Source organism: Pseudorca crassidens, chromosome 2 (assembly GCF_039906515.1).
Source record: "Pseudorca crassidens isolate mPseCra1 chromosome 2, mPseCra1.hap1, whole genome shotgun sequence".
In the NCBI taxonomy this organism is placed as follows: Eukaryota; Metazoa; Chordata; class Mammalia; order Artiodactyla; family Delphinidae; genus Pseudorca; species Pseudorca crassidens.
Genome location: NC_090297.1, coordinates 55,138,120 through 55,164,361, shown reverse-complemented (window position 1 = coordinate 55,164,361; position 26,242 = coordinate 55,138,120). Strand labels below are relative to the sequence as shown.

The window sequence follows — 26,242 nt, the reverse complement described above, 5'->3', positions numbered from 1 at the left end:
GATAAGCAATCTCCAATTTCAAATATAAAAGTATTCTTCAATTCAGAATTCTGGTATCTGGCTCGCTCTTTCTGATGTGAAAAATTAAGAAATTAGACGTTATTTAAAAATTGTATAATTGTAAAAATAAGGGCAGATGGTGCAATCATTCTCAAAAAAATTCCTGAAAATGAGCTGACTCAGGGAGTTTCAAAATAGACTTTGACCTTTTTCAAATCTGCATTATCAGTAAAATATCAATAGAATTAGGCTTGTAAACGTGTTTCTCAAATGGTTTTATTATTTTGTTTAATTTCATTTCCATTTTAGAAATTACCCTTGCCACATGATGCCTTAAAAACCAAACAGAAAGGTCAGAGGAGAGTCATGTCTGAAGGTGTGTTGGCTACTCCTACTTCCTGTCATTCCTATGCAGACACTGTACAGAGTTGTTGAATCCTCTGCTTCTACCACTAAGCTGGATGCTCTGTGAGGGCAGAGGCAATATCATTCTTCTTTATTCTTCTTAGTTCATAGTCAATGCTCAACAAGCAGTTTTTAAATGAATGAATAAACAGATCCATTTGGAGTCAACAACAGGTAGAACAGCAGATATGGTCCTCCAAGAGAATCTCAAGTATGACTGCATTTTAAGTTTAATGATTAATATTTGATGATAAAAAAAAATCAAAGTCCACTATTCTTTTAGTCAATTACAGTATTTAGGGCCCCATAATAGCATTATTATGCTATGCTTGGAAGAGGGACTAAAGGACAAAAACATAAGTAAGATGGACAGTGTGTGTCAGATTCTATTTCTCTATGATTCTTCAAGGCCTAGTATCTGAACGAGGCTAGTGAAAGAAAGGTGAAGTGCGTGCCCCAGGTACGGCTACACTGTCAATCTGCTTGTGACACGTGGGAATAATCCACATTCTAATCTAAACCTTTCTTTTCCTTGGCATCAACAGAGGACATTTATGGTTTCATATCTCCTTTTCAACTCCCAACTTCCGCAATATGAGTTGAAAATGATAAAAACAAAACTGGACACAATCTACATGTGTATTAACAGGGGACTGTTAAAAGAAATTTGACCCGTCTATGTAATGCAGTACTACAAAGCCATTAAAGTTGTGTGCACACGCACATTCACACACAGAGATACGTGCCTGTGTGTGAATAATAATTTTCTGGAAAATGATCAAAGTGGTTACCTCTGAGAGACGGGAGGTAAAAGTCAGGAGGGGAAAGGGCAGAGGTCACTTTTTTATTTTTTATATGGCTTGATTTATTCATCATGAACAATGACTGGTTTTATAAACAAAAAAGGAAAAAAAAATATAAAATTTCTGTGGAATCTCTTCTTTTTTCCAATCACTTTAAAACTGATTAGTAACCTTTATCAGACTGATGTTCCCTACAATTCCCGTACGAGGAAGAACGCAGCACCCCACAGCTCCTCAGGCAAAGGAGGCTTCCTCTCACTCACCATCTTCCAGGCATAGCTAACGTTGTAGGCCTCCTTTCCAGTTTCTCTCAGCTTGTTTATGTGCCAGGACAGGGATGAGTTCACAGGGACTGCGATAATCTGGCTGCCCAGAGGGAGGCTGCGTTGGCAAACAGAATGCAATACTTCAGGTAAATGATAAAATGAAGCACTTAATTAAAGGGAAGATGCTGTGAGTCAATGACCACCTCCTGATTTTGAAAAGCAATGAAGCTCATCACTTTTGAAAGAGAGAATGTGAGATTTTCAATTCTGTAAAAGCATTCTGTCAGCTCTGCACCAAAAACATTCCTTACTCTCTACCCTGCCCCCCAGTTGTAATTCTTTCCAGAGACCAACTTGTCTCAAATCACTCAGTCATTAATTTACAACCAATGAGCACAAAGACCCATTTCTCTATAGGTTACCATCTGCCAAAATAATGTATCACGGTGGGAAAAAATCCAATCTGTTCCTTATTTCAAGAGAAAACGTTGTATATGATTGTGCTGTCAACTTGGAATGGACCCTACTTTGCCAAGCTATTTTTTGGCATGCTCTGGAGCTGGTCCTCAACTTAACCCTCTTATTTTGCCAAAATTTTTCCACTTGATATAACTGGAGCATTTTAAAAAATGAGATAAGATATATCTGATTTTACAACTAAAGGCAACATGAACATAAGAATTTGATTTACAAGACATTTCCCCCAAATAATAGTTCTGAGAGATCTTACCTGTTTTACAAAGTAAACAAAATTTTGGCTACGATCCTTATATTAAAAATTACACTTTTGATACCATTAAAATAATTTGTACACTTGTTTTATATCCTATTATAAACACTCGTATTTGACCTCAATGGATCCTATTCTCAGAGAAAACCAAAATACTACGACCCTCATCTTTTCCTTACCTTAGGATATTTTGCCGAACCAACTCAAATTTGGGGATATTTTCATAATGGATGATATCAGTATGAAGCGGGGGTTCCGATAGTAAATATGGCCTGGTAAGAGACGGGTGCATAAGGGTATACCCTGAAATAAGAAAACAAAAACGCATGCTATGAGAAACATGTCGTAGGAAGTACTGATTCTGATAAAAGTGCCCATCACAAGTTTGAAATACGGGATACTCTGGGATGGCTGCCCGACACTCAATTTCTCAGTCTGTAACTCACCAGTCCAATAAAAAACTGAACTTACTTTATGTGTTCTTGCATAAAACTCTGGAAGTGTAGCAAGACACCTTAAATTATCGGACATCTGCCTCATCAGGAGTATTTTTGAGGTGCTGGTCGTTCGGTTTTCATTTCATAAAATATTCTGATCTATCACATAAACTTTAATGCCGGTAAATGTAAAGAAAACAATATAGACCAAAAAAGGATCCAAAGGATCACATTCTATGTGTCGTTCAATCCTCAAGTCCAATTTCCTGATGTTACAAAATAACCGTTACCTATCTCTCAACACAACACAGAAACAAATGCATAATTTTTAGATTCATTCTGCCATCGTTGAGGTGTTCTATGAAATGTGAGTAGTCCTAGTCACACAGTTTTTCTACAAATACTACCATTTTCCTATTTTGTTAGCATCAGAATATCTAGATGATTTTCTCCAAGATCCTAAAGAAATCATTCTTTCCAATGATTAGATTTTAGCAGATTACCTTTGTCATCTATGAGAAAAGTATAGGAAGCCAAAGAATCTTGGTAATACGTCACATCTTCAAGGATGTAAGCCAAGTTCACATCCACTCCTACAATTCCCAGAAGGAGGTTTCCAAAATAACAGGGTTTACTCACAGTCATTATCAAACCTGTGGGTTAAAAACAAAAAATATTCAAAGGATGGCAGAAAAGGCACCGAACAAAGGCTGGCGCTGTACTCTAGGGAACTGTGGAGACGTCTCAATTTGCTCTGAAGAAAAGTTTTCCGTGTGATACAGTAACCAAGCACTGCCTTTGCAGACAGCATAAGGGAGTTAGTGTGAGGAAAGTGGACTCTTTTGGGGGTTCAGATATCTTAGTTAACTTAAATGGAGGGAGTTTGTATATTTTCCACTATTTTTTCACCTAAAAGGATATGCTATTCCAGATCAGTGCAAGACATCAGCAACACTTAATACACATCATTCTACTTCCTGAAGTGAGGATGATTCAGTTGAACTTGAAAGACCACTGGACAAAGAATCTAAAATTCTGGGTTCTAGCCCAGCTGTGCCCCTTATGTATCATACATGTGACACTGGACATAACTTTGAGCCTTGGCCTTCATGTCTGTTTAAAGGACACAGTAGTGACTGCCTTACTAATTTCTAGGGGTTGTTAAATGAAAGAGATTACGGATAAAGGAAAGCTTAGAAGGTATTATATTTTATTAATGAATCCTATCAAAAAACAGGAAGATGATGAGAAAAAAAACCTAGAAAGGTACAGAATCTTATTATCTGACCACTTAGAAGGAGACACTAAAGTTCTAAAGGAATGTATTTCTAGTCACTTGGGCCAGGAGTTTGTAAATTTTATGTAAAGGGTCAGATAGTAGATATTTTAAGCATTGTGAGCCATATATTCTCTGTTGCATATACTTTTTTGTTTCTTTTCCAACAAAGCTTTAAATGTATAAAAACCATTCTTGGCTCACAGGCCATAGAAAAACAATAGGATAATTAGGGAAAGGGAAAAGCCAAGGGGAGGAAGATGTACAGAAGGAGAGGGCATGAATGGCGGTCAGTGTGTGGCCTCAAGCCCCAGGCCAGCTGGGCTGTCCTTCCAGTTCTGCTGCTGGGCTGGGCAAGTCGTTCCACCTCTCTGAATGCATCATTTTATGTAACACATGGGGAGCTGAGACAAAGTTTTCTCTAGGACCCCAGCAATTCTATAACCCTATGGCTCTAAATGAAACTTAGAACAAAAAGATGGATCGTTTCTCTCCATCTTGCTCTTGTATTTTCCTGCACTTGATGACTCGTCCATGCTTTTGCAGCACATTAGAAAGCCTTTCTTCTATCAACACCAGGAAGGGGATTTGGATCTCTGAAGTCTTCTACAGAGAGAATCATGTCTGATGTCCACTCCAAGTATTACTGAGTTGTGATTGCAAAGGCCAATTAAATGCATCACTTGGTAGGAAGAAGTGGATGCAACACTGAAAAACCTTGTGAAAAGTTATGCCCTGCCTGTTACAAGATAAATAAGTTCGGGTATGTACAGCACAGGGACTATAGTTAACAATACAGTATTGCATATTTGAAAGTTGCTGAGAGTAGATCTTAAAAGTTCTCAACACAAGAAACACATTATTACTATGTGAGGTGGTTGGTATTAACTAAGTTTACTGGGGTCATTATTCTGCAATAGATACATATATCAAATCATTATGTTGTACACCTAAAACTAATGTAATGTTGTATGTCAATTACATCTCAATAAAACAAGAAAAAATAGAAGTTATGCAATGGATGCCTATTATAATTTCAAAAGCATTCTTTAAGTAGTCAACATTTAGAATGCTATCTATTGGTTTTAAAACATTTTAAAAATAATAAGTAACTAAGAAGGTTTTAAAAATGCATTTTGGAGGAGGTTTTTACTCAGGTATCCCTGGACAAAGGGGTTACAAGTGATGCGAGCAGCGCTGTGAGGGTCAGCAGGGAGACAGAGGTCACGGTCTGCACACCACATTCCCCTGGGCTTTGGTCTAAGATTAAAGCCATTTTCATACAGTAGTAAAGTACAACAGAAATACTCGGAGACCACATGCTCACTTCAAAATTCTGTTCTCCTCTGGACACACGGAGAGCAAGTCTGATAAAAGAAACCAGTCTTACTTCTCAATTAGCAATTTCGACAGAAGACTCTTTATCCCATTGTGGCAAATAAAGTATGCTAAGCTCTTCCTACACTTAATGAAATACCCATACGCCCTCCCTACTTTAATTTAAAGCAAACACACTTGCATTTTAAAAGAAATATGTCCAGTAACTGATATTTGAATCTGTGGAGGTTTTGATTTAGAGCCACATAAACATGAGTTTCCCTAGACTCAGGGTCCCCTCGTCATGGAGCTGGAGGAGGTGTCACCCAGTAATTCTAGGGACTGAAGATACAAAGATGAAAATGACACACTCAAGTAAGGGAATGCAGCAGACCTGTAAACCAATCACTGAAACTCACTGCATAGGAGTCATAAAACAGGCCCTAAGGACTACACTTGGGAAAGCATCAGCTTTGCACATAATTTAATTTAAAGCATTCATGGCAGCTCTCTGGATGGTAGAGTAAATTTCAGAAAAGGTCCTACTCTGCCTGATACCACTAATGGTAAGAGAATTTGACGGCATAATCTTCTGTGCTCGTACAGGACTCAGTTTCTACATCTGTCTCAGCTCCTTTCACACAGAATTATCATGATTCATTGATCTGTTTTTCTCTTATCAGATTAAAATGCTTGTTGAGGGTGAGATATGTGCCTTGCCCATCACTGCCTGACACAATGCTTGACAGGCACTCAGTGACGCTGGTTAACGCATTAAGGTCACTCGCATTTAAGACTTGACATTTCCCTACAAAAGGAAATAACTTTATCTAAAGGTGGGAGTTTCTATTCTATACACATCTGTTGGCCCTGCCAGAACTAGGAAGGATAAAAAAATTGAGGTTAGCAGTAGCTACCATATTTCTTCCTTATAGAAAGAACATGTCTACCTACTTTCTAGAAAACACAGTCTCTATAAGGCTTATTACTTTTTATACATGAGTTTTCTCTGAATATCTATTTGTGAAAATTCCTAGTTAATGGAACATAAAAACAAGATCTCATATGGTGATGCTGTCTGTCTAGTCATTAGCTGCCTCTTCAACCTTCGCCATCAAGAAAGAAGAGAGGGAAGGATGTGGGGGAAAAAGATAAGCAAGAATATGAGGAGGAAAAGAAAAAAAGCTGTATTTTTAGTGAGCACATACTGTTGGCCTGGCATTGTTCTAGATGCTTTACATATACTAGTGCATTTCATCTTCACAACTACTTTGATGGAAATATGATTTTTTCACTTTAAATTTATTTATTTATTTATTTTTGGCTGTGTTGGGTCTTCGTTTCTGTACGAGGGCTTTCTCTAGTTGTGGCAAGCGGGGGCCACTCTTCATCGCGGTGCGTGGGCCTTTCACTATTGCGGCCTCTCTTGTTGCGGAGCACAGGCTCCAGACGCGCAGGCTCAGTAGTTGTGGCTCACGGGCTTAGTTGCTCCGCGGCATGTGGGATCTTCCCAGACCAGGGCTCGAACCCGTGTCCCCTGCATCGGTAGGCAGACTCTCAACCACAGTGCCACCAGGGAAGCCCCGATTTTTTCTACTTTAAAGACCAAAAGTTTAATCATGTGAAGTTGAAACACTTTACCCAACATCGTATTATGGGTAACTTGTGACATCAGGATAGCGATAACAATAATAGTAATAACAACAAAAGTAAAATAATAAATAAATACACAGCAGCCATCATTACTGAGAGGTATGCTGGGCAGTAATATAATCTTATAAACCTAATAACTCAAAGACTATTACATGAAAGATGTCATTACATTTTGAACAGATAACCAGATGTGAATTAACAAGATTAAATACATTACCAAGGACAACAGCTAAGTGGTAGAGTGGGATTTGAAATCCTCTCCATGTCAAGCCTGTATCTATTTGACGGACATTGTGTTGCCTTGCCTTTGAGGCCGAATTCCAAGCACTTCTGACTTTTATTTACCATCTGCTATGCAAAGTTACTCTTTAGTTCCAAAATCCCTAACCTTTAGATATTGGGAAATCCTTACAAAGCTTCCCTAGTAGATGTATCCATTATGTTGACTGAGGCTAGGGCAATGAGGAAAAAACAGGCCTGGGGATTTCTGCTCTAGAATACAGTGCTAACTGGACCAATGGCGGGAGGCTACACAATCCTCTGACCAGAGAAAGTGATGCCCACTCCCTTGCCTGCCCCCACTCCCTAATGCTCACATGGTAAGTACTGAACAACATTTAAAAGTTACTGTTTGACTCCTGCCCATTTCTTTCCCCCTTCCTTTAGTAGGAAGTTTTCTCCCAACTCACCATCTCCCATCTCATCAGAGAAGGGGAGGCTAAAGACAGCTTCATCAATCATCCGGTTGGGAAGGTTGGTATAGAACCTGCCAACTGTGGTCTCCAGGTTACTCAGCTGGTTCAGCACCATCATGCTGCCCTTAATCACAGGCAAGGCTGTCCGGTCCAGCACGCCATACTTCCCTGAGTTCTGTTCAGCAAGATCTCTCAGAAAAGCCAGCTCTTTCAAACCAGTCACCCCATCTAAAATAAAAAGCCAAGGGAAGACAATGTAAAACAAAACAGTGGATATCCATATAATAACTTTGCCATTTAGATCTAAGAAGGGTCTGGACGAGGTCTTGCAATGCCAAGGGGGTCTTTGCAGAGACAGTGTGGCCTCAGGACACAGATACCAGTTCCTGCTGATGAACAAAGCTGGAGGCGTGATCTTTCCTCAAATAGTCAAGAGGGCAAAGGAATTCTTCAAAAGGCAATGATGAAGAACACATGAGTAAATAAAGGAACCCCATCCAGCAAGGATGTTCTTCCCTTAAAGTTTAATTATAAAATTTAAATTATTGTTCTGCATTTAATATTTGAAAGCAAAAGTAATGATTAACAAGTTTGCATTTAATTTAAATTAGTAGATGAAGTTGGAAGAGTTTTAAAGGATCGAGGTTTACCATTTCATTTCTTACCTCTTTGCCTATTAAACTCTTGCCAAAGTCTCATGCAACTAAATGAAAGAATTACGGATTGTATTGAGTGGTGTCTCCAAACGCTGTTTCTTTAAGCTCATTTTAATTACAAATGTTTTCATGCTTTATATTGTTAGGATAATACTGGATTTGATTTATTTAGTATACTTTTTTTATGTTTAGAGTTTTAAAATTTTTGTAAAAGATTCAGGCATACTGGGCTGAATTGTTCTACAACATCTGTAATCTATAGCACAAAAATAAATTTAATAAACCTTTTTTAAAATTTTGGTTTGCTATTGTTGGAACACAGTCAAAAGGATTAGTAACCGGTCCCATATGGGTACCACTGTAAACAAATTCAAATGATTTCAGTCACTACTGAGATTCTACCAATGAGTTTTAAAAAGGTTTTGCCTCATGTTCTTGACCTGCTTAGTCATTAAAAAAATCTGAAGAGTTCATGGTTCACCTACCTTAAGTGACTTTATCATTTCTAAATAGGAAGTATATATACTTCTAGCCTTGTAAGTCCATTATATCCATTAGATCCTTGTAAGTCCATTATATCCATTAGATCCAAGATCTAATGGATATAATTTCTTTCTTCACACGCTGTATGTAAATAATTTGGATTTTGCTCCACTCAGACAATGCTAAGGGAAAGTTTGCATCAGATTATTGTTGCCTTTGCTTGACACAGAATTCACTTGGGAGGTGAGTGGTAAAAGACACTTACCTCCCATGTCTGGGAGTAAAAGACAACACAGAAGATGTGATCGATCCCTGATCTTACACCCTTGATAAACTCACAGGGGCGAATGATAAAAGGAGACAACTTCAAGGCAATAAACACATTTCCTTTCTTTGTCATGCACTGCACAGCTCTTTCAAAATGTACAAGAAAAGTAACAAACAGGAACATCTACTAGACAAAGAAGCACAGTAAAGGATATCAAAGATTGGGTTACTTTATATCACTCCATTTTTTTATGTCACTCCATCATGAAATGTTATGCAGGGGTGGCAGTAGAGTCAGTAGGGTGGCAGACTGGATTATTCTATCATCAATGTGGTCATGCTGGAAACTACATTTCCCACAATCCCCTTTCTTCTATGCTTCCAGGTTAAAGGTGGCCAAAAGTGAAGTGTTGTAAGATTTAAGAGGTGAAGAGAGAGATGTTAAGAGACAGACATAGAGGAACCAGAATGTTCCAGTCCGTCCCACTCTTCTGCTCTGTGTTCAGTTCCCTTTCCCAGCTGCTGGCATACTCACCAAGTGCAACCCCACTCCAGATGCTTCACTGAGAATTCACAGGGGTAGCAGCCAACAACCTCTCATAGACTTCTACACCAGACCTCCTAAGCAGTCTTCCGTGTTCCTAGCCTCCAGAAATCCCTGCAAGTTCCAACTTGTTCACCCAGACCAGAGCTGGTTAATAACCTTTGAGTTGTCATTTCCTCTTTTTGCATCTTTACTCTTCCAGTTTCCCCCCATAATTGTGTACACTCTTCTTTTTTTCATTGGAGTATAGTTGATTTACAATATTGTGCTGGTTTCAGGGGTACAGCAAAGTGATTCAGTTATATACATATATATTTTTCAGATTATTTTCCATTATAATGAATATAGTTCCCTGTGTTATACAGTAAATCCTTGTTGCTTATCTATTTTATGTATAGTAGTTTCTATTTGTTAATCCCATACTCCTAATTTATCCCTCCCCCCCAAGCCCTTTCCCCTTTGGTGTGTTTTCTATGTCTGTGAGTCTGTTTCTGTTTTATATATAGATATGTATTATATATATAATATATATGTATAATTTTGTATTTTTTAAGATTCTACACATAAGTGATCTCATATTTGTCTTTCTTTGTCTGACTACTTCACTTAGTATAATATTCTCTAGGTTCATCCATGTTGCTGCAAATGACAATATTTCATTCTTTTTTATGGCTGAGAAATATTCCATTGTATATATACACCAAATCTTTTTTTTCTTTTAAGCATCTTTATTGGAGTATAATTGCTTTACAATGGTGCGTTAGTTTCTGCTGTATAACAAAGTGAATCAGCTATACATATACATATATCCCCATATCGCTTCCCTTTTGCGTCTCCCTCCCACCCTCCCTATCCCACCCCTCTAGGTGGTCACAAAGCACCGAGCTGATCTCCTTGTGCTTTGCAGCTGATTCCCACTAGCTAGCTCTTTTACATTTGGTAGTGTATATATGTCCATGCCACTCTCTCACTTCGTCCCAGCTTACCCTTCCCCCTCTCTATGTCCTCAAGTCCATTCTCTACGTCTGCGTCTTTATTCCTGTCCTGCCCCTAGGTTCTTCAGAACCTTTTGTTTTTAGATTCCATATATATTACACCACATCTTCTTAAACTAATCATCTGTTGATGGGCACTTGGGTTGTTTCCATGTCTTGGTTATTATAAATAGTGCTGCTATGAACATTGGGGTGCATGTATCTTCGTGAATTAGTTTTTGCCTCTTCCAGATATAAACCTAGGGGTGGGATTGCTAGATCATATGGTAGCACAAGTCTTAGTTTTTTAAGGAACTTCCATATTGTTTTCCATAGTGGCTGTACCAATTTACATTCCCACCAACAGTATACACTCTTATTCTGATAATATGTTGTACCAAAATTTTCATAGTGACTCTCCTTCCCTATTTGAATTGACAGAGTTAAGGGAATGTGTCAACCCCCGTGAACAATGTTCAGAGATATCTCTCAGAGAGGTGGAAAACTTGCAGTGAGGACATATTTCAGGCTAGATTAAGGGGGAGAAAGAGAAAAGATGAGAATAGTTAGAGGGAAGTAACCAGAAGTTTCAAAGAATGGAATTATCAGGGGCACAGCAAGAGCACAAGATACTCCAGTGGGAAGATGTAGGTACAGTGAAGAGATGGGTGACAGCAAGAAAATTTCTTTACTCAGTATCTGCCTGGGAAGACCTTCAAATTGAATGGAAAAGACATGATCACTTCCTTTTATGTTTCCTTACTCCTGTCCTATTGCATTTAATTCATCTGCCTTGTCTGTCTTCTTCACTGGGTCAAGGGCTTCCCGAAGACAGAGATTTTGCGTACTACAGCTCTAGGACCTCAGTGCACTATGTTGTATATGGCACGTGCTCGATAAACACAACATATCTTGTATATTTATTATCACAGCAATCCTATGAAGACTTTGTTCTTTTCATTTTACAGATAAAACTGAGGCCCTCAAGAGATTAAGTAATTTGCCATAAGCCACATGGCTAGCAAATGGAGACTGAAACTGAGAACCTCTAGACACCATCCCCTGTGTTCCTCCATGTGTATGCAGTCCACAAAAATATCTGCAAAAAAATCATGCTGGCCAAAACACAGATTCCTGGACCCCACCTAAGAGGGTCTGAGTACAAATCTGTAGATACTGCCTGGGAGTCTGCATTTAAAAAATGAGTCTCTAATATATCCTTACCCCATTAAAATATGAGAACCAGTGTCCCTAAAGCCACCTGGTTCTGCATGGAAATCTGAAAGTGGATAGGGGAGATAAAAGCCCATAGGTGGGAAGGGCTGCTGGATCAAGACATGCTCTCTTAAAAACAAGAGGATGGGGCCACTTTGAGCACTGAGGAAAAGGGACCCAAAGAAGAGGACGAAGAGCTGTGTAACAGGTGGGAGGGACATGACACAGCAGGGAGGCTGGAAAATTGGGCTTTCATCAGACTGGAGGATGGTTAAATTGCTGAAGGAAAAATAATGAGTATTTCGTCAGATTTGCTAGTTTACTAAACCCTCTCACATATTGTCTGATTTAATAGCAACACAATCAACCTTGATGAGCACCTAGCAAGCGCCTGGCATCATCCTGGGTGCCTACCGTATGTCGGGGTTCACAATAACCCTGTCAAGTAGATAATTCTCATCTCCAATGACACAGCTAAGGAAGGGGAGGTGAAGAAAGTGTCACAAGAGGCTCCAGGTAGTGATTCCGCAGGGAAATGTGATAGTCACAGTCCTGGTTATACAGAAGAATCTAGGTCAGTACTTCAGCTTCCTGCTCTTAAATCAATGAGATAAGTTAATAACCTCTATGCAGTATCAAAATCCAAGAATATGAGGAGAAGTGAAAAAAATGGAGCTGTACAGAATCTTGTGCAAGACCACATAACTGGTGACGGTTTAGAAACGAGCAGCTGGCCGGAGAGAGAGAGACGTAGAGACAGGGACATCCTAACACACACCCTGAGTACCCATGGGAGGTAGAGAAAGACAGGCTTGGGAAGGAATCTGCTTCTTATACCCTTCATCAAAGCACCCTGTGATGGTTCTTCGTTATTTTTTTTGAAAGCAGCATGCACGTAGACAGAACTTTCATCTGAAAGAAAAGAATCTCGAAACACTACCTACCGTTCATGAGGGCGTAGGTGAGAATCATTACGGAGTTGTTTAGAAAGCTATTTTCTTCACTGATGACACGGAGAGTCGCCTTTTTATCTTCTTCTGAAGAGTCCTTTGATGTAATGCCAGCAGACAGGTAAATGATGACCATGTCTGTATCTAAACAAAAACATGCAAACTGAATGTTACATCGGAGTCTGGCTAAAGGCAGCTACTCAGTTTCTCTTTCACTGGGCTTTCCTGCCTTGAGGACCTGCCCGGTCCACCGTTCCTACTCCCGCCCGTCTGATGCCGGGCTTTCGTCTTCTTGCCTCCGCTGCTCTTTCATCCTGCCCGTGGTGGGCCACGAGGCCTCATTTACCCAGTGTCAGGTAAGGAGATGTTCCTAATGAGTTTACCAGATCGAAGAAGGTGTGTTCCTTTAGGCATCTACGGTTGTGGTAATTTAGCCATCCTAAAGGGACATCTTTCCTGCCTTCTGAAATGGAGGATTCAGAACCGGATTTACCTTTTCCTTAGTGTCTCAGGGTCTTCCCCAGGAACACACATTTTTTTGGGGACTAGGTTTTAGAAAAAAAAAAAAACTATTTATTTATTTTTGTTTGGCTCCTCTGGGTCTTAGTTGCAGCACACGGACTCTTTGTTGCTGCATGAGGGATCTTCATTGAGGTACGTGGGATCCTTAGCTGCGGCATGCAGGATCTTTTAGTTGTGGCATGTGGGATCTAGTTCCCTGACCAGAAATCGAACCCAGGCCCCCTGCATTGGTAGCGTGGAGTCTTAACCACTGGACTACCAGGAAAGTCCCAGGACTAGGCTTTAAAATGGTGGTTCTGCCAAGGACTCCTGAGACATGTAAGGTTATCTGTCTCTATGCCAGGTAGTGCCAAAAACATTTTTGTTTTAAAACTCACCAGTGTAGGAGAACAATAAAAGCATGGACATAGGAGCCCGGTTGCTTGTGTTCACATCCCAGCTGTACCACTTTCAAGCTGTGTCTGGGTTGTTTCAGGCAGATTTCCTAACCTTTCTACACCTAAATGTCCTTATCTACAACAACATGGGGATAATGACAGTATTTATTTCACAGGGTTGCTGTGAGGATCAACTGGTTAATTTAAGAGTGAAAGCCAGACTTCCCTGGTGGCACAGTGGTTAAGAATCTGCCTGCTAATGCAGGGGCCACAGGTTCGATCCTTGGTCCGGGAAGATCCCACGTGCCACGGAGCAACTAAGCCCACGAGCCACAACTACTGAGCCCGCATGCTGCAACTACTGAGCCCTCAGGCTGCAACTACTGAGGCCCATGCACCTCGAGCCTGTGCTCCACAAGAGAAGCCACTGCAATGAGAAGCCCGTGCACCACAACGAAGAGTAGCCCCCGCTCGCTGCAACTAGAGAAAGCCTGCACGCAGCCAAAAAATTTATTTTTTGGCCCAATGTAGCCAAAAAATAAATAAATAAATAAAAATTAAATGTAAAAAAAAAAGAACATTAAAAAAACGGGGCAATTATAGTTTCAAAAAAGAGTGAAAGCCAAAGGGTGATGGTAAATAGAGGATAAAAGAGAAAAGAAAGAAACCTCAACACAAACAAAACAAAAACGAAACCCTCGCACTGGCCTGAAGTAGCACCTATGACTCTAGAGTAAATTGACTCTCCAACCAGGGCTAATGATTGGGAAGTCATTTTAGCTCAGGGTGAAAACTTCTTTCAAGTGGATTTACTCAAAAATAAAAGTGGTGCATTTCCTACCACTCAAGATGCAGAGGCTGAATGATGGCTTTAATGGAGGAAGGGAAGTAAGCCAGCTGGATTTTTATACTGTCTTTTTAATCTGAGATTCGCTGATTCAATATCTATTTTTAAGACAACCTACACAGACGTTTACCTTTTTATTGAGAAATAATGATTGATATGCTATATGCTTAATTCTTCAGGTTTTTATGGTTGTCATTTATCTGAGATTGCTTTATAGTTACTGGGGTAGGCAACCTCCAGGTTGATCCCCCAACGATTTCACTTCCTGATATTCACATCCCTGTGTGGTCTCCCTTTGAATGTGGACTAGATTTAATGACCGGCTTCTTGTGAACCGAATGCAGCAGAGGTCACAGGGTGTCAAGAGATGGATTAGGTTACAGAAAGACAGTGGCTTCCACCTGTGTGCTCTCTCTCAGGGAAGCCAGAGAGCATGTTGTGAGCTATCCCATGGAGAGGCAAGGTACTGAGGCCTTCAGAATCGAATCTGCCAGCAACCATGTCAGTGAACTTAGAAGCAGACCTTTCTCAAGTTGAACTATGAGATGACAGCAGCTGTGGACAACAGTTTAACTGCAACCTCATGAGATACCTTTAGCCAGAGGCACCCAACCATGCTGTGCCCAGATTCCTGACCTACAGACACTGAGATAATAAATGTTTATTGCCTTAAGCCAGTGAGTGTTGGGTAATTTATTACCCAGGAATAGATAATTTAAAAAATTATCCTAACAATTATGAGGGTATAATGACAGAATTTTCTTCCGTTTGTAAATTTCCATTTTAGACACTGCAACATCCTTTATTATGCAGAATTGAATAATTACTACTAAGACTTAATATATAAGCAAGTCTTAAAGCTAATTTTGATGCTTGAACAATTCTTTAATAAATATTAACTGCAAATTTAAATTACATATTTTTTCATCAGAAATTAAGATATGAAAGCTGATGTATAAAAATATCATAAGCTAGGGAATATCCCTGTCTTAAACTAGATGTCAATCTTTTTCCAGTGTTGAAAATACAGTCCTGTAAATTATTTTTTTTAGGATGCTAAACAGCTCACTTAAGCTTCAGACTGGAAAATACTACTGGACCCTAGCAGGTAGAATACAGATATACCATGAAGCTAACAAGCCATCGCCCTGTGGTCTGTCATTTATGTGTGATAAATTCCTGGACACCTGCAAGACTGACCTAAAATGAACTCTTGAATTTTCTTACTTGGCTTTATGATTCTGGATAAAACACGCTGTCACTGAGAGCTGGTTTTAGGCACAGGTCCACAACTGGAAAACCAGAAGGGCCTGCAGCCTGCAGCTCCTTTAGTCGCCAAGCGTATTTTCTTTCCGTCCCAACAATAAGACATACACTCTGCAAGCATCCTCACTGTCTCTGTCCAGCCACTGACTCTACTCCTGCCCCATCCTTAGGCAAAATTGAGTTATTTTTCTATTTTTAGGTATCAGACCTGCCAAATTTGGTCTGATTTATTTTTTTACTTGCTAGGATATCCCCTCTCTAGTCGCTCATGGGAACATTAAGCCTTGTGGTTAGTAATGTTAGGGATGAGTAATTATAGGGACTTGGGGCAGGGCAAAGACATAGCATGTACCTGGAAGAAAATGCAACCCTCTCCGTTTGACAAGTCCCTGTCTAAGCCACTAGCATTCCTTGGGGTCAGTATCAAAGGGGGGAGAACAAGTCAAATTTGGGCTTTGCCCATGCCATTAGATTCCCACTCCCAGCCATCTTATTCCTTCTGCTACAAAATGACCCTCCCCAACCAGTTATCCCCCAGACAAACCCAGAACAAACAATCCAAATGGGTCGATGGTATCAGTTACAGATCTACCATGGGATTGAAAAAGAACCAGCACTGGATAAAAGTTTTAGATTTTCTGATTAGTACAAAGGAAATCAGGACAAAGCCACCATGATATATGCCATGTGGCTTCTGTTCATATGACCACCAATGTGAGGCAGATACCTTACTGTCATTCACAGACTAATCCTTACAATAACCCTACAGGGTAGACTCATTGGAATAATCCTATCCCACTGCCTTCAAACAGTGCCAGGTATACAGTAGATGCTAAATAATTGCCTGTGGAGTGAACACAAGTAATGATGTAGAGTACAAGCTCCTATGAGGAGTACATAGACCCCTCACACCATGCTGTAGCCAAGGCTACTAATGGTCCTTGACCGTCTTTGGGCTTGGGGTCAACTTAGGATGTCTAGGGTATCCGCTCTCCTTTAGCCAGAGCTAGAAGGCTTTTTCTTTTTTTAAATATATATATATATATATATATATATATTTTTTAATGTGGACCATTTTTAAAGTCTTTATTGAATTTGTTACAATATTGCTTCCGTTTTTTATGTTTTGGTTTTTTGGCCACAAGGCATGTGGGATCTTAGCTCCCCAACCAGGGACCGAACCTGTACCCCCTGCCTTGGAAGGCAAAATCTTTAACCACTGGACTGCCAGGGAAGTCCCCAGAGCTAGAAGTCTTGAAGGAAACAGAATATCATAATAACCACAGCTAATATTTATTTAATATTTATGATGGAGCCCTGGATCTTATTATCACACCCAGTTTGCAGATGGGGAAACCAGACCTGGAGAAATCAAATAATTCACACAAGTTTAGAAAAATTTCAGAGTAGGAATTTGAACACACATTGGTTGAAATTCAAAACCCACATACTTAACCACTGTGCAACATTGCTGGAGAGCAGCTCAAACCTCTCCTTAATAAACTGGGTAATACTAATTCCTGATGTGTTTCTTTATGCAATCTAATTTGGGTTCTTTTTTCTTTGAGCTGCCGGTAGAAGTTGTAAAGTGCAGGCCTGTGAGCTAAACTTTAGACACATCTTACTTGGCCTAAAAAAGACTCCTCTGAGCATTTAGAAAAAAGACATCAAAATGTGTCCAAATCTGTGATGGTCACTCTTCTTTCCATGTTTTTGCTCGCCAACATTAAGAAAAACCCCCAAAACCCAAAGGAGAAACGTTTCCTGTCAAAGCAGTCTTCTGCTAATGTGCAGGGCAGGAAGGTTTGTAAGAAGAGGTTTAATGAGGTCTCTATTCACAGTTTTAAAGCTGGAACAAATGACAACATTTGAAAATGAAGGGGTTTCACATAAAGATCCAGATTTCTGGCTTCTCTTAAAACAGAATATCTGGCAACACTGGATAGGCGTTCCTGCAAGGCAACGAGAGGCTGGACAGGAGAGCAGCTGCCTCCTTGATAGAGCATGTGCCCTCTAGCTTCCTGTGCTCCCCACACAATCCTTATTACCTTACCTCGAGCTCACCTGACACACTCACTGCCTGGCTGCTGCCAGTATAACATATCTCTTCATTACTTAAACAGTGTAATAATCATCGAAATCGGACTTCATCTCTAAAGATGGTTTGATGGCTGAAGAATCAAGTAAGAAGAGCACATCTGGTGAGGAATGCCGACAGCCGGATGGCAGCTGGTAAATGGCATCCACAGGTGAATGGCATTGACCAACTAGCCAATCTGTCTTGAATACTTGAGAGGTCAGCCTTATCCTTTGGCCTTATTGAACTATGGACAACTTTACACTCAGCCATCCTGTAATATTGGTCTGTGGATAGCTGGTGCTTGCCAAGGCTGGCAGGCAAAATTCTAAGATGACCCCAATGACCCCCACCCTTGTATGACTCCCTCCTCTTGAGTGTGGGCATGACCAGTAATTTGCTTCTGGCCAATAGAATATGGCTAAGGTGATGGGATATCATTCTTGTGACTGTGCTATATATTTGGCAAAGATGGAGGGATTCTGCAGACGTAATGAAGGTCTTAATAAGCTAACCATGAGGGAGAGTAATCTATTTAAATCAAAAGGGAGAGTTAAGCCTGATTAGGTTAGACAAGGCCTTTAAAAGAGGGTCCAAGCCTTCCCCGAAGTCAGGGGCTTGAAAAAAAGATGCTCTTCTCCTGGCCTTGAAGAAACAAGTAGACATGCGTTTCACAATTGCAAAGAAATGAATTCTGCCAACCATTGAGCTTGGAAGAGGACTCTGACCCTCAATGAATCCACAGACTTGGCTGACACCTAGAATGCAGCCTTGTGCAGTCCTAAACAGAGAAGCGGCTCAGCAACTCATGGACTCCTGACCCACGGAAACTGTGAGACAATAAACTGTGAGATAACAATACACAGAAACGTAAAACTGATACGCCATTTACCACCATTAGCTGTAATAATTACAGTAGCTTCTGTCTTTCAAGGGCCCACCATGTGCCAGGCACTAAGTTGTGCATTTATCAATGTGGTCTTAGTTTTAATGCAGACACACTGAAGAGCTTGAAAATATATTCTTTAAGTTTATCTCAACAGAATATGTTCATTGAAAAAAACAACCTACAAACAGATTTTCGAATATGAAAGAGAAAATGACATAGATTCCTTTCAGTAGTTTCAAAGCATGTATCTTATTTCAAATATCCTTCCCTTTACTTTAGCATGCATCCTAATTCCAGATTTTCTTTAACACATGAAAATTAAATTAGAGTGCCTTTGTACATCTGAAGGGCTGTGCTCATCTAAATGACAGCTGGTTAGAAGAAGGAAGGATCGAGGCAAGAATTCCGGCTGCCCCGTTTCTGAGCACATGCGCACAAGCAGACAGCCTCTCTAAGTCACTGAGGAGGAGAGGCTGACAATTAGCATCAAAAAGGATGTGGATATTCTCCTGGGAAATAAACGGGGATATGTTCCTAATAAAGGCGCAGGAAGAAGAGGCTCAGGGAGTAAAGAAATCGTGCAGACTGAGTACCTTTGATTGGAAAAGATGAGAAAATCTAGTAAGATCCTAGTATTAGATGACCATTATGACAACACAAGAAAATTTTATCCCGTCAATTTAGAAAAAAATCCCTCTAGACATAGTTATGTGATCAATTTACAATATATTTCTATTGCCATCCTCTATCTGTTAGTTTATGAGCAACTAATTTATTAGTGAGCAAAGGCACTTACTTGCTTGGAACTTGGTGCTATTGTTGGTGCTTCGAATCAGCTGAAATGCCTTTTGAAATCCCACCGCGTGCTGGGTAGGGCTGTCCAAAGACTTGACACTGCTGACGAAGGTGGACATTTTCCTTTTTGTCTCACTGGTGGCTGGAGACAGGAATGTCTTATAGCACTGGTCAAGTGAGCAAGTCCTGACGGTGTCTGCCACAGTCAGCATGGAGATCTGGAGGGGAAAACAAACAGACAAACAGACCTTGTTATTCTGCCAGGGAAAGGTTTTCTACATTTCAGAAGAGCGCCCAAAGTGACAAGTCCTACCGAACAGTTTTGGAGAGTTTAAAAAGAAATGCCTAGAGGCATCGACCTATCAAATTTGAAGAAGATTAATTAAGGATTGGTAAGGGACAGGGACCCTAGAATTTGGCTTTTGTTCCAAGATGAAGTCAGCAGTACAGCGTTCATCTAGAACATTAAAAACAGTATTTCGCACACATAAAAATCTTGGCAAGTACTAATCGTCTGGATTCTCCGACTGGAGGTGGCGGTGACGGTAAAGGCATAGGGTGTGTGTTTTAAACAACTAGATTAGTGAGTAAAACCTTAGGAGGTGGAAAAGTCAAAATGATGAAGCAGAAAATGTCTACAGGCAATAGATTATCATTAGTTGTAAACACGCCTATCTCTGAGGTATCCTAGAGATTAGTAAACCTCTAGCAGCCTTCTTTTCTCCCTTGCCTCCCATCAATCTTGAGATAAAGACAAGTCATCCACCAGTGTCCAAGCCCTAGCCCTGTTCCTCCTTAGTATAATTTCCAGTGTGAAAGTCACAGCTAATTAGAAGTCTAGGCAGGGCCATTCAGGAAGTGCAAGACTCAATTTGGTGGGGATGGTTTTATAAAGAGATTTGGAACCAGGGCTGGCAGCTGCTTCCTTAAATACGAGAATAAAAACTACAGCACTCTCTTTTCTCAAAGTCATTTTTAAAGGTGGATTGAAAAATACATATCATAAAACATAAAGTACTTTTAAAAAGGTATTCAAGAAAGACCCAATGCCAATGGGGTGGGGGGGGGTCACTGGGGTCATCATCACCTTATCGTGTTCATCGATGGCGCTGAGGATGACCTGGGCAGCGTCCTTGGCAATCTGAAGCTGGGTGTCTGTGACGGAAGCCCCGTGGTCCAGGATCACTACTATGTGCTTTGACTGCGGCCGGACAGTGGAGACGTAGATAGGTCTAGAATGGGGAGAAGCTCTCTGGGGTCAGTCCTGGTTTAGAGTAAAGGCCTCAACCTCACACAGCTATGAGTGCTACATATGGGCAGGCACGCTGGCCTCCCTGTGTTTCTGGGGGTTTGGCACAAGGATGGAGAGACCAGCACGGAACGAGAAACTATTCTGGTGCACTGAAAACAAGACCTCAAGACAACAGCGTGCGTCTGCGGAACAGGGATTGGTGACTTCTGCCTTCCAAAGATTAAAGCAACCGGGAGAAGGATTTAAGGAGCAAAGCCTTTGGAAGGCTGGCTTTTTCAGCATATGTGAAAGTCCACCCTCCCTGGAAATGGAACTGGTGGCCCCCCGGGCAGCAGAGACAGAATAGCAGGGAGAAAAAAGTCCACCAGCCAGTGCGGGGGTCCTCTGCAGATTTAGAGCGGGGCTTGGCTAACACGGAGGCAGCCTGTCATCTGTGAGCATGCTGAGCAGCTTTGAATAGCTGGTCTGGTTTCTCTCTCCCCAGACAAAAGCCACTGCTAGGAGGGCCCTTTTCCTTTCTGTACTGAAACAATTTACACAGGTCAGCCACCAAAAGGCCCCTTATCCGAGCATTTAAAACTGTGCCATCAGATTTGTCCAAGCCAGTGACAGCCACTCTTCTTGCCAGGTTTTTGTTTGCCAACATTAAGAAAAGGGGTGGAGGTGGGGGGAACGCCAAAGGGGTGGAGGTGCCTCCCACCAAAGCAACCTTCTGCTAGTGTGCGGTGCAGGCAGGTTTGTGAGAAGAGGCTTAATGAGGTCTCTATTCACAGTTTTAAAGCTGGAACAAATTAGAGGGAGCTTAAGAGAGCAAATCAGCCTCGAGAGAATTCTCTCCTTTATCGACACCCCTAAAACACTAGCGTGTTCTGTGAAATGTTAGATGCCAGTTGAGTCACAAAAGCCTGGGCACAAATTAAAAAATACAGGCAAAGTACCAAAAAAACTCAAAATCGGGCCAAGTTTACACTAATTGTTCTCAAGCCAAAAGTCCTACATTAATACTAAAGCACTACTATATTTTCACTAGTCAATACCATTTAGCCAAGTAGGGAAACTGGATAAAAAAAATCCAAGAGCGGTGGCTACAGAAGTGAAAGAGGCAACAGAAAATAAGGAAATCTGTCTATCCCGACACTGACAAGCAGGTCGAATACTGAACTTTTAAGTCCTCCAAACTAGATGAGTAGATTTTTTTTTAAATGGCATACCCCCTCCTTTCCAATTCAACTCAACATAAATGAAGAGCAGAATATGTGTTCACACTGTCACAATAAATTGTTAAAAACTGCTTTACTGGGATACATAAATAGCAGCATTATATGTACAATCCGGGGCGGTCCTCATAGTGCAATTGGCTCCTTTCTGATATGCTCTGCAAACCCACTCCACACTTCAAAGGATGTGGAGACCTTGCAAAAGCCTCAGAGGTGAGAGGACAGGTCAAGAGACGGCGACAGCAATCTACGAGGAGAGGAACTCGGATTACTTAGTCAAGGAAACAGAGGCTTGAGGATTGATTTAATGCGTATTTAGGGTAGAGATTCGTGAAACCTCCCGAGTGTGGGTGAATGCTGATTTGTGACGAGGTGCTGCTTTTCCTTTTGGACCATCCCTCATAGGTGATTCATTAAAAGCAGAATGCCATCTAATCTATCTTCTTAGCAGTAAATGAGAATTAGATGGTTTATGATGTCTTTGGCCTCTCCTGAGAGATGAGCCAGACGAGAACCCAAGGTCATGGATTCTGGAACAGTCTCCCAGATGCTCAAGTCTTCACCATGCCGTCTAGGGAGGGAACGGAAGAAACTATACAAATGATACAAAGGTCCTTCAGGAAAAGCACAGAAGGAGTATTTTCCTTGGGGAAAATTTTAGATACAATTTATTTATTTTTTTCTTCCAGTTGTATTGAGATGTACTTGACATACAGCACTGTATAAGTTTAAGGTGTACAGCATAATGATTTGACTTACAAACATCATGAAGTGATTATCACAATAAGTTTAGTGAATAGATATAATTTAAAACAAAGATGGAAAGAAGCTAAATTGGTGGTTTAGTCTCAAAAAACGTGGCATGGAAAGCAGGCATCTTGCACTAGTTCCAGAAGTTCTGGCATCAAACATCTAACACTGCAAAAGCGAAACTGTGGGGATTAAAAAGGAAAGCATCTTTGCCTAAGGGGTTCTGTAAATTGACGAGTGTTGTCCTAGAAATCATCTCACCATTACCGCCCTTCTAGCTAAGTGGTAGCATCTCAAGTCATTTCCTGAGAAAAGCAGCATGTTAAGGACCCTCGATCCAGTGTTTTCTGGACAACCTTAAGACTTCTAGTAGCTGAGATTTGCATGTACATTTCAAAAGGATGGCCAAGCATGTTATCCCAGAAAGGAAAGCTGAGAATCACAAACTCTATTCTGAGCTATGCTGTAAAGTCTTCTAGCACTGCCCTTGAGAGAAGGTATTATCATTTGTCTCTCAACGAAGGTGTCTGAAACTCAAAACAGACTGGGTGCTTCAAAATTTTTTATTTCTTAGTAAACACTTGTTTTACTTGGCTTGTTAGATAGTTCTGAAAAAGTTCCAGGCTTCATCGTTTGCCTTCCCAGGCATTTCTACACCCACATATGTTAAATAATGAAATCATTTCAGGATAAGTTTCTGAAACCACAGTTTGGAGGCAGAGCTGTGTGTATGAATGGGGAGTCTATATTTTATACAGATTACTCTTAAGCAGTAATTAAAACTTTGGCAAGCAAGTCAACGTACCTACTGCGATGCTCATAGCTGCCCTTACACCGGAACTTGTGTGCTGGGAAAACAGTGAAAATTCCTTCTTCTGAACTGAAATACTGCCACTTAATTCCAGGGTTGGATTTCAGGTTGTCTGCAAGAACTGGAGGAGTGGGGAAAAGACATATAACCAACAAGTCCACAGGTGCACGCAGGCACTGTGCCTCGGGCATCTGTTTTGCATAAATGGTTTGTACTATGAAGAAATCCCAGTAGGTATAAGGCTGTAAATTTTCTACTCAACATTTTCTTTCTGTCCCTTAAAAAAATATCCCATGAATAGAAAATGTAATGAATGTTTCAGTCAAGCGAAGCAATCACTCTTAACATTGTACGGTGACACTATATGTCGTGAATTATTTTTTCGGCATAAATGATTCATTTGCATTCATCTCTCTCCTCACTGGGCTGGTCCCTGTTAAGCCAGTGTATACTTGCTGGCTTGGAGTATGTTCTCTAACTGTGGAAAACGGTAATATTAATAGGCTAGTCTCCCGAGGGACTAGACCTGTGACCTTGACCTTGTTCACTTCACAGTGAGGGAAACAGCATCGATAGTACTTGAAAAATGAGAACCACAATCATTCAGGAAGAGCTTACAGAATGATTCCAACATGGCAGCACTGGAATAGAGGCCTTCCCTCACGTTATCTCATTTAATAAAAGAACCCTAGGATGAATGTGGTATTATTATTTTTTTAACACCTTTATGGGAGTATAATTGCTTTAAAATGGTGTGAGTTTCTGCTTTATAACAAAGTGAACCAGCTATACATATACATATATCCCCATATCTCCTCCCTCTTGTGTCTCCCTCCCACCCTCCCTATCCTATCCCTCTAGGTGGTCACAAAGCAGAAGCTGGTAGTATTATTCCCTCCTTTGGAGTTGAGAAAATATGTTTACAGAGCTTAAGCAAATTGGCTGAGGCCTTGTCAGGAACTGGCTGAGCTGGGATTCAAATCTGGGTGTCCTGGCTCCTGTGTTCTTTATATCAGTTGGTATTGCCCCCCTTCCTAAGTGTACTGCATCCCTGCCACTGGTTTGCAGCTGGGGTGGCAGCCACCTTACTGTGTGCAATACTGTCCCGAAAGCTCCATGAAGTCTTTCTCTCTTCTCTGATGCCCCTTCACTCTACTCCACACCACCTCATTTATGTAGTACACACTACTATGTGTAGGGTACTGCTTTACATGTTGCAAGAGATACAAAGATGAGCAGAACACAAGCCCTCATGTAATAAGCAATACATCAGAAGAATTATATAGAGGGAAATGGAGCAAAACAAGAAAGCATGAGGTGTATTTGGCAAAAATATATATATAAAGCTCTGAATGCCACAAAGCCATCCTTTTTTTTTTTTTCCTTTGGCCGTGCCTCGCAGCATGTGGGAATCTTAGTGTTCCGACCAGGGATCGAACCCACACCCCCTGCAGTGGAAGTGTGGAGTCTTAACTACTGGACTACCAGGGAAGTACCCAACACATGGCCATCCTTTAGTCTGGCTTGGGGGGTCAGCAAGCTTCTGTAAAGGGCCAGGTGGTCAGTGATTCTGGCTTTGCAGACCATATGGTCTCTGTTCCAACTACCCAACACTGCCTTGTGGTGTGAAAGCAGCCACAGACATCCATGAAGGAACGTGTGGGTGTGTTCAATCAAAGCGAATTTGCGAACATCAGTGGCAAGCCCAGTTGGGGCAGCGGTCCTCCAACCACGCTGTGTAAAATGTACTATGTGGAGGCCTTCAAAAATATTCAGCAGTTACCCTGCCCGACACACACCGAGGAGCTATAGCACACTGTAGCCTCACACAAATCCTAGGAGTAAACAGTTATTAACCCCAAGTTACAGATGAGGAAACAGGCTGAGAGAGGTTTGTTGACTTGCTTGAGGTTTCACAGCGGACAAGAAGGGAGTCAAGCCAGTGTATGACCACAACGCCCGTCCCCTCTCTCCACTCTGCCAGCCAGCCTTATCAAGGTCATCACCTGGACTCAGGCGACCACTCTCGCTCCGGGGACCAAAGCTGACGTGAGTGCATGTAAACACGGAAGAGGGTTTTTCTCTGCCTTGTCTCCTGGGAGTCTGAAGCTCAACCTTGATCTCATATTAGCACTCTTCTCCAGGCAGCCCTGCCAACCCAGCAATAAAAAGGCAAACACCGCCTTTGGGAGAAAGGAAAGCTCGGTGACCTCATTTAAAAGTAACATCTGTAACAATAAACAGGCTACAGTGAGACTATTAAAAGGGGAGCCAATGAGAGCAAGAATGTTTTAAAAATAAATCAGAATTCACATAGTGCGTGATACATTTAGTCTCACCACAAAAGATCATTCTGGTTCCATTCCAGCACTAGAGCCTAAGTATTGGGCAAGGTTCCTCAAACCCTCCCACTGAGAACTCCTTTGGTATCTGATTAAATTTCATCTGTTATTCAGCACTAGCAGAAGATGACGGCTATGATGGTAATGAGGACCCCAGGGCCCAGAAGCCTTCAATCTATCATTGTGGTGTGCACCCCAGGCAGGTCCCTCCTGACTTAGAGGTGGATGATAGCCCTACTATCTATGCAGAGAACCCAGAGGGGTCTTCCCCCATTCATAGGCATCAGTTAGGCGTTCTGACCACTGGATCACTTGGGCTGGGGTCCCACACACTCACTCTTTCCTCAGAAATGCTGGAAGCTGTCCAGGAAGAAAACCTGGGCAGACGCCCAACCTGTGAGCCCACGCTGCACAGTGCTAGGCTGT

General features: G+C 41.2%; 1 protein-coding gene across 6 annotated transcripts in view; it reads right to left on the bottom strand.

The window, feature by feature from the left end:
• Positions 1–26,242, bottom strand: part of CACHD1 (cache domain containing 1) — a 235,360-nt gene that overhangs the window by 57,098 nt on the left and 152,020 nt on the right. For all 6 annotated transcript variants that reach the window (XR_010940869.1, XM_067726415.1, XM_067726410.1 and 3 more), the window contains exons 5-12: positions 23,469–23,595; positions 20,532–20,676; positions 19,446–19,662; positions 12,666–12,815; positions 7,577–7,810; positions 3,145–3,294; positions 2,384–2,507; positions 1,472–1,589 (exon numbers count right to left, since the gene is read on the bottom strand). Coding sequence is in view for 5 of the 6 variants with exons in the window: in XM_067726415.1 (XP_067582516.1) it covers positions 1,472–1,589; positions 2,384–2,507; positions 3,145–3,294; positions 7,577–7,810; positions 12,666–12,815; positions 19,446–19,662; positions 20,532–20,676; positions 23,469–23,595 (1,265 nt within the window). In the remaining variant the exon portion in view is untranslated. The remainder of the gene's footprint in view (positions 1–1,471; positions 1,590–2,383; positions 2,508–3,144; positions 3,295–7,576; positions 7,811–12,665; positions 12,816–19,445; positions 19,663–20,531; positions 20,677–23,468; positions 23,596–26,242) is intronic.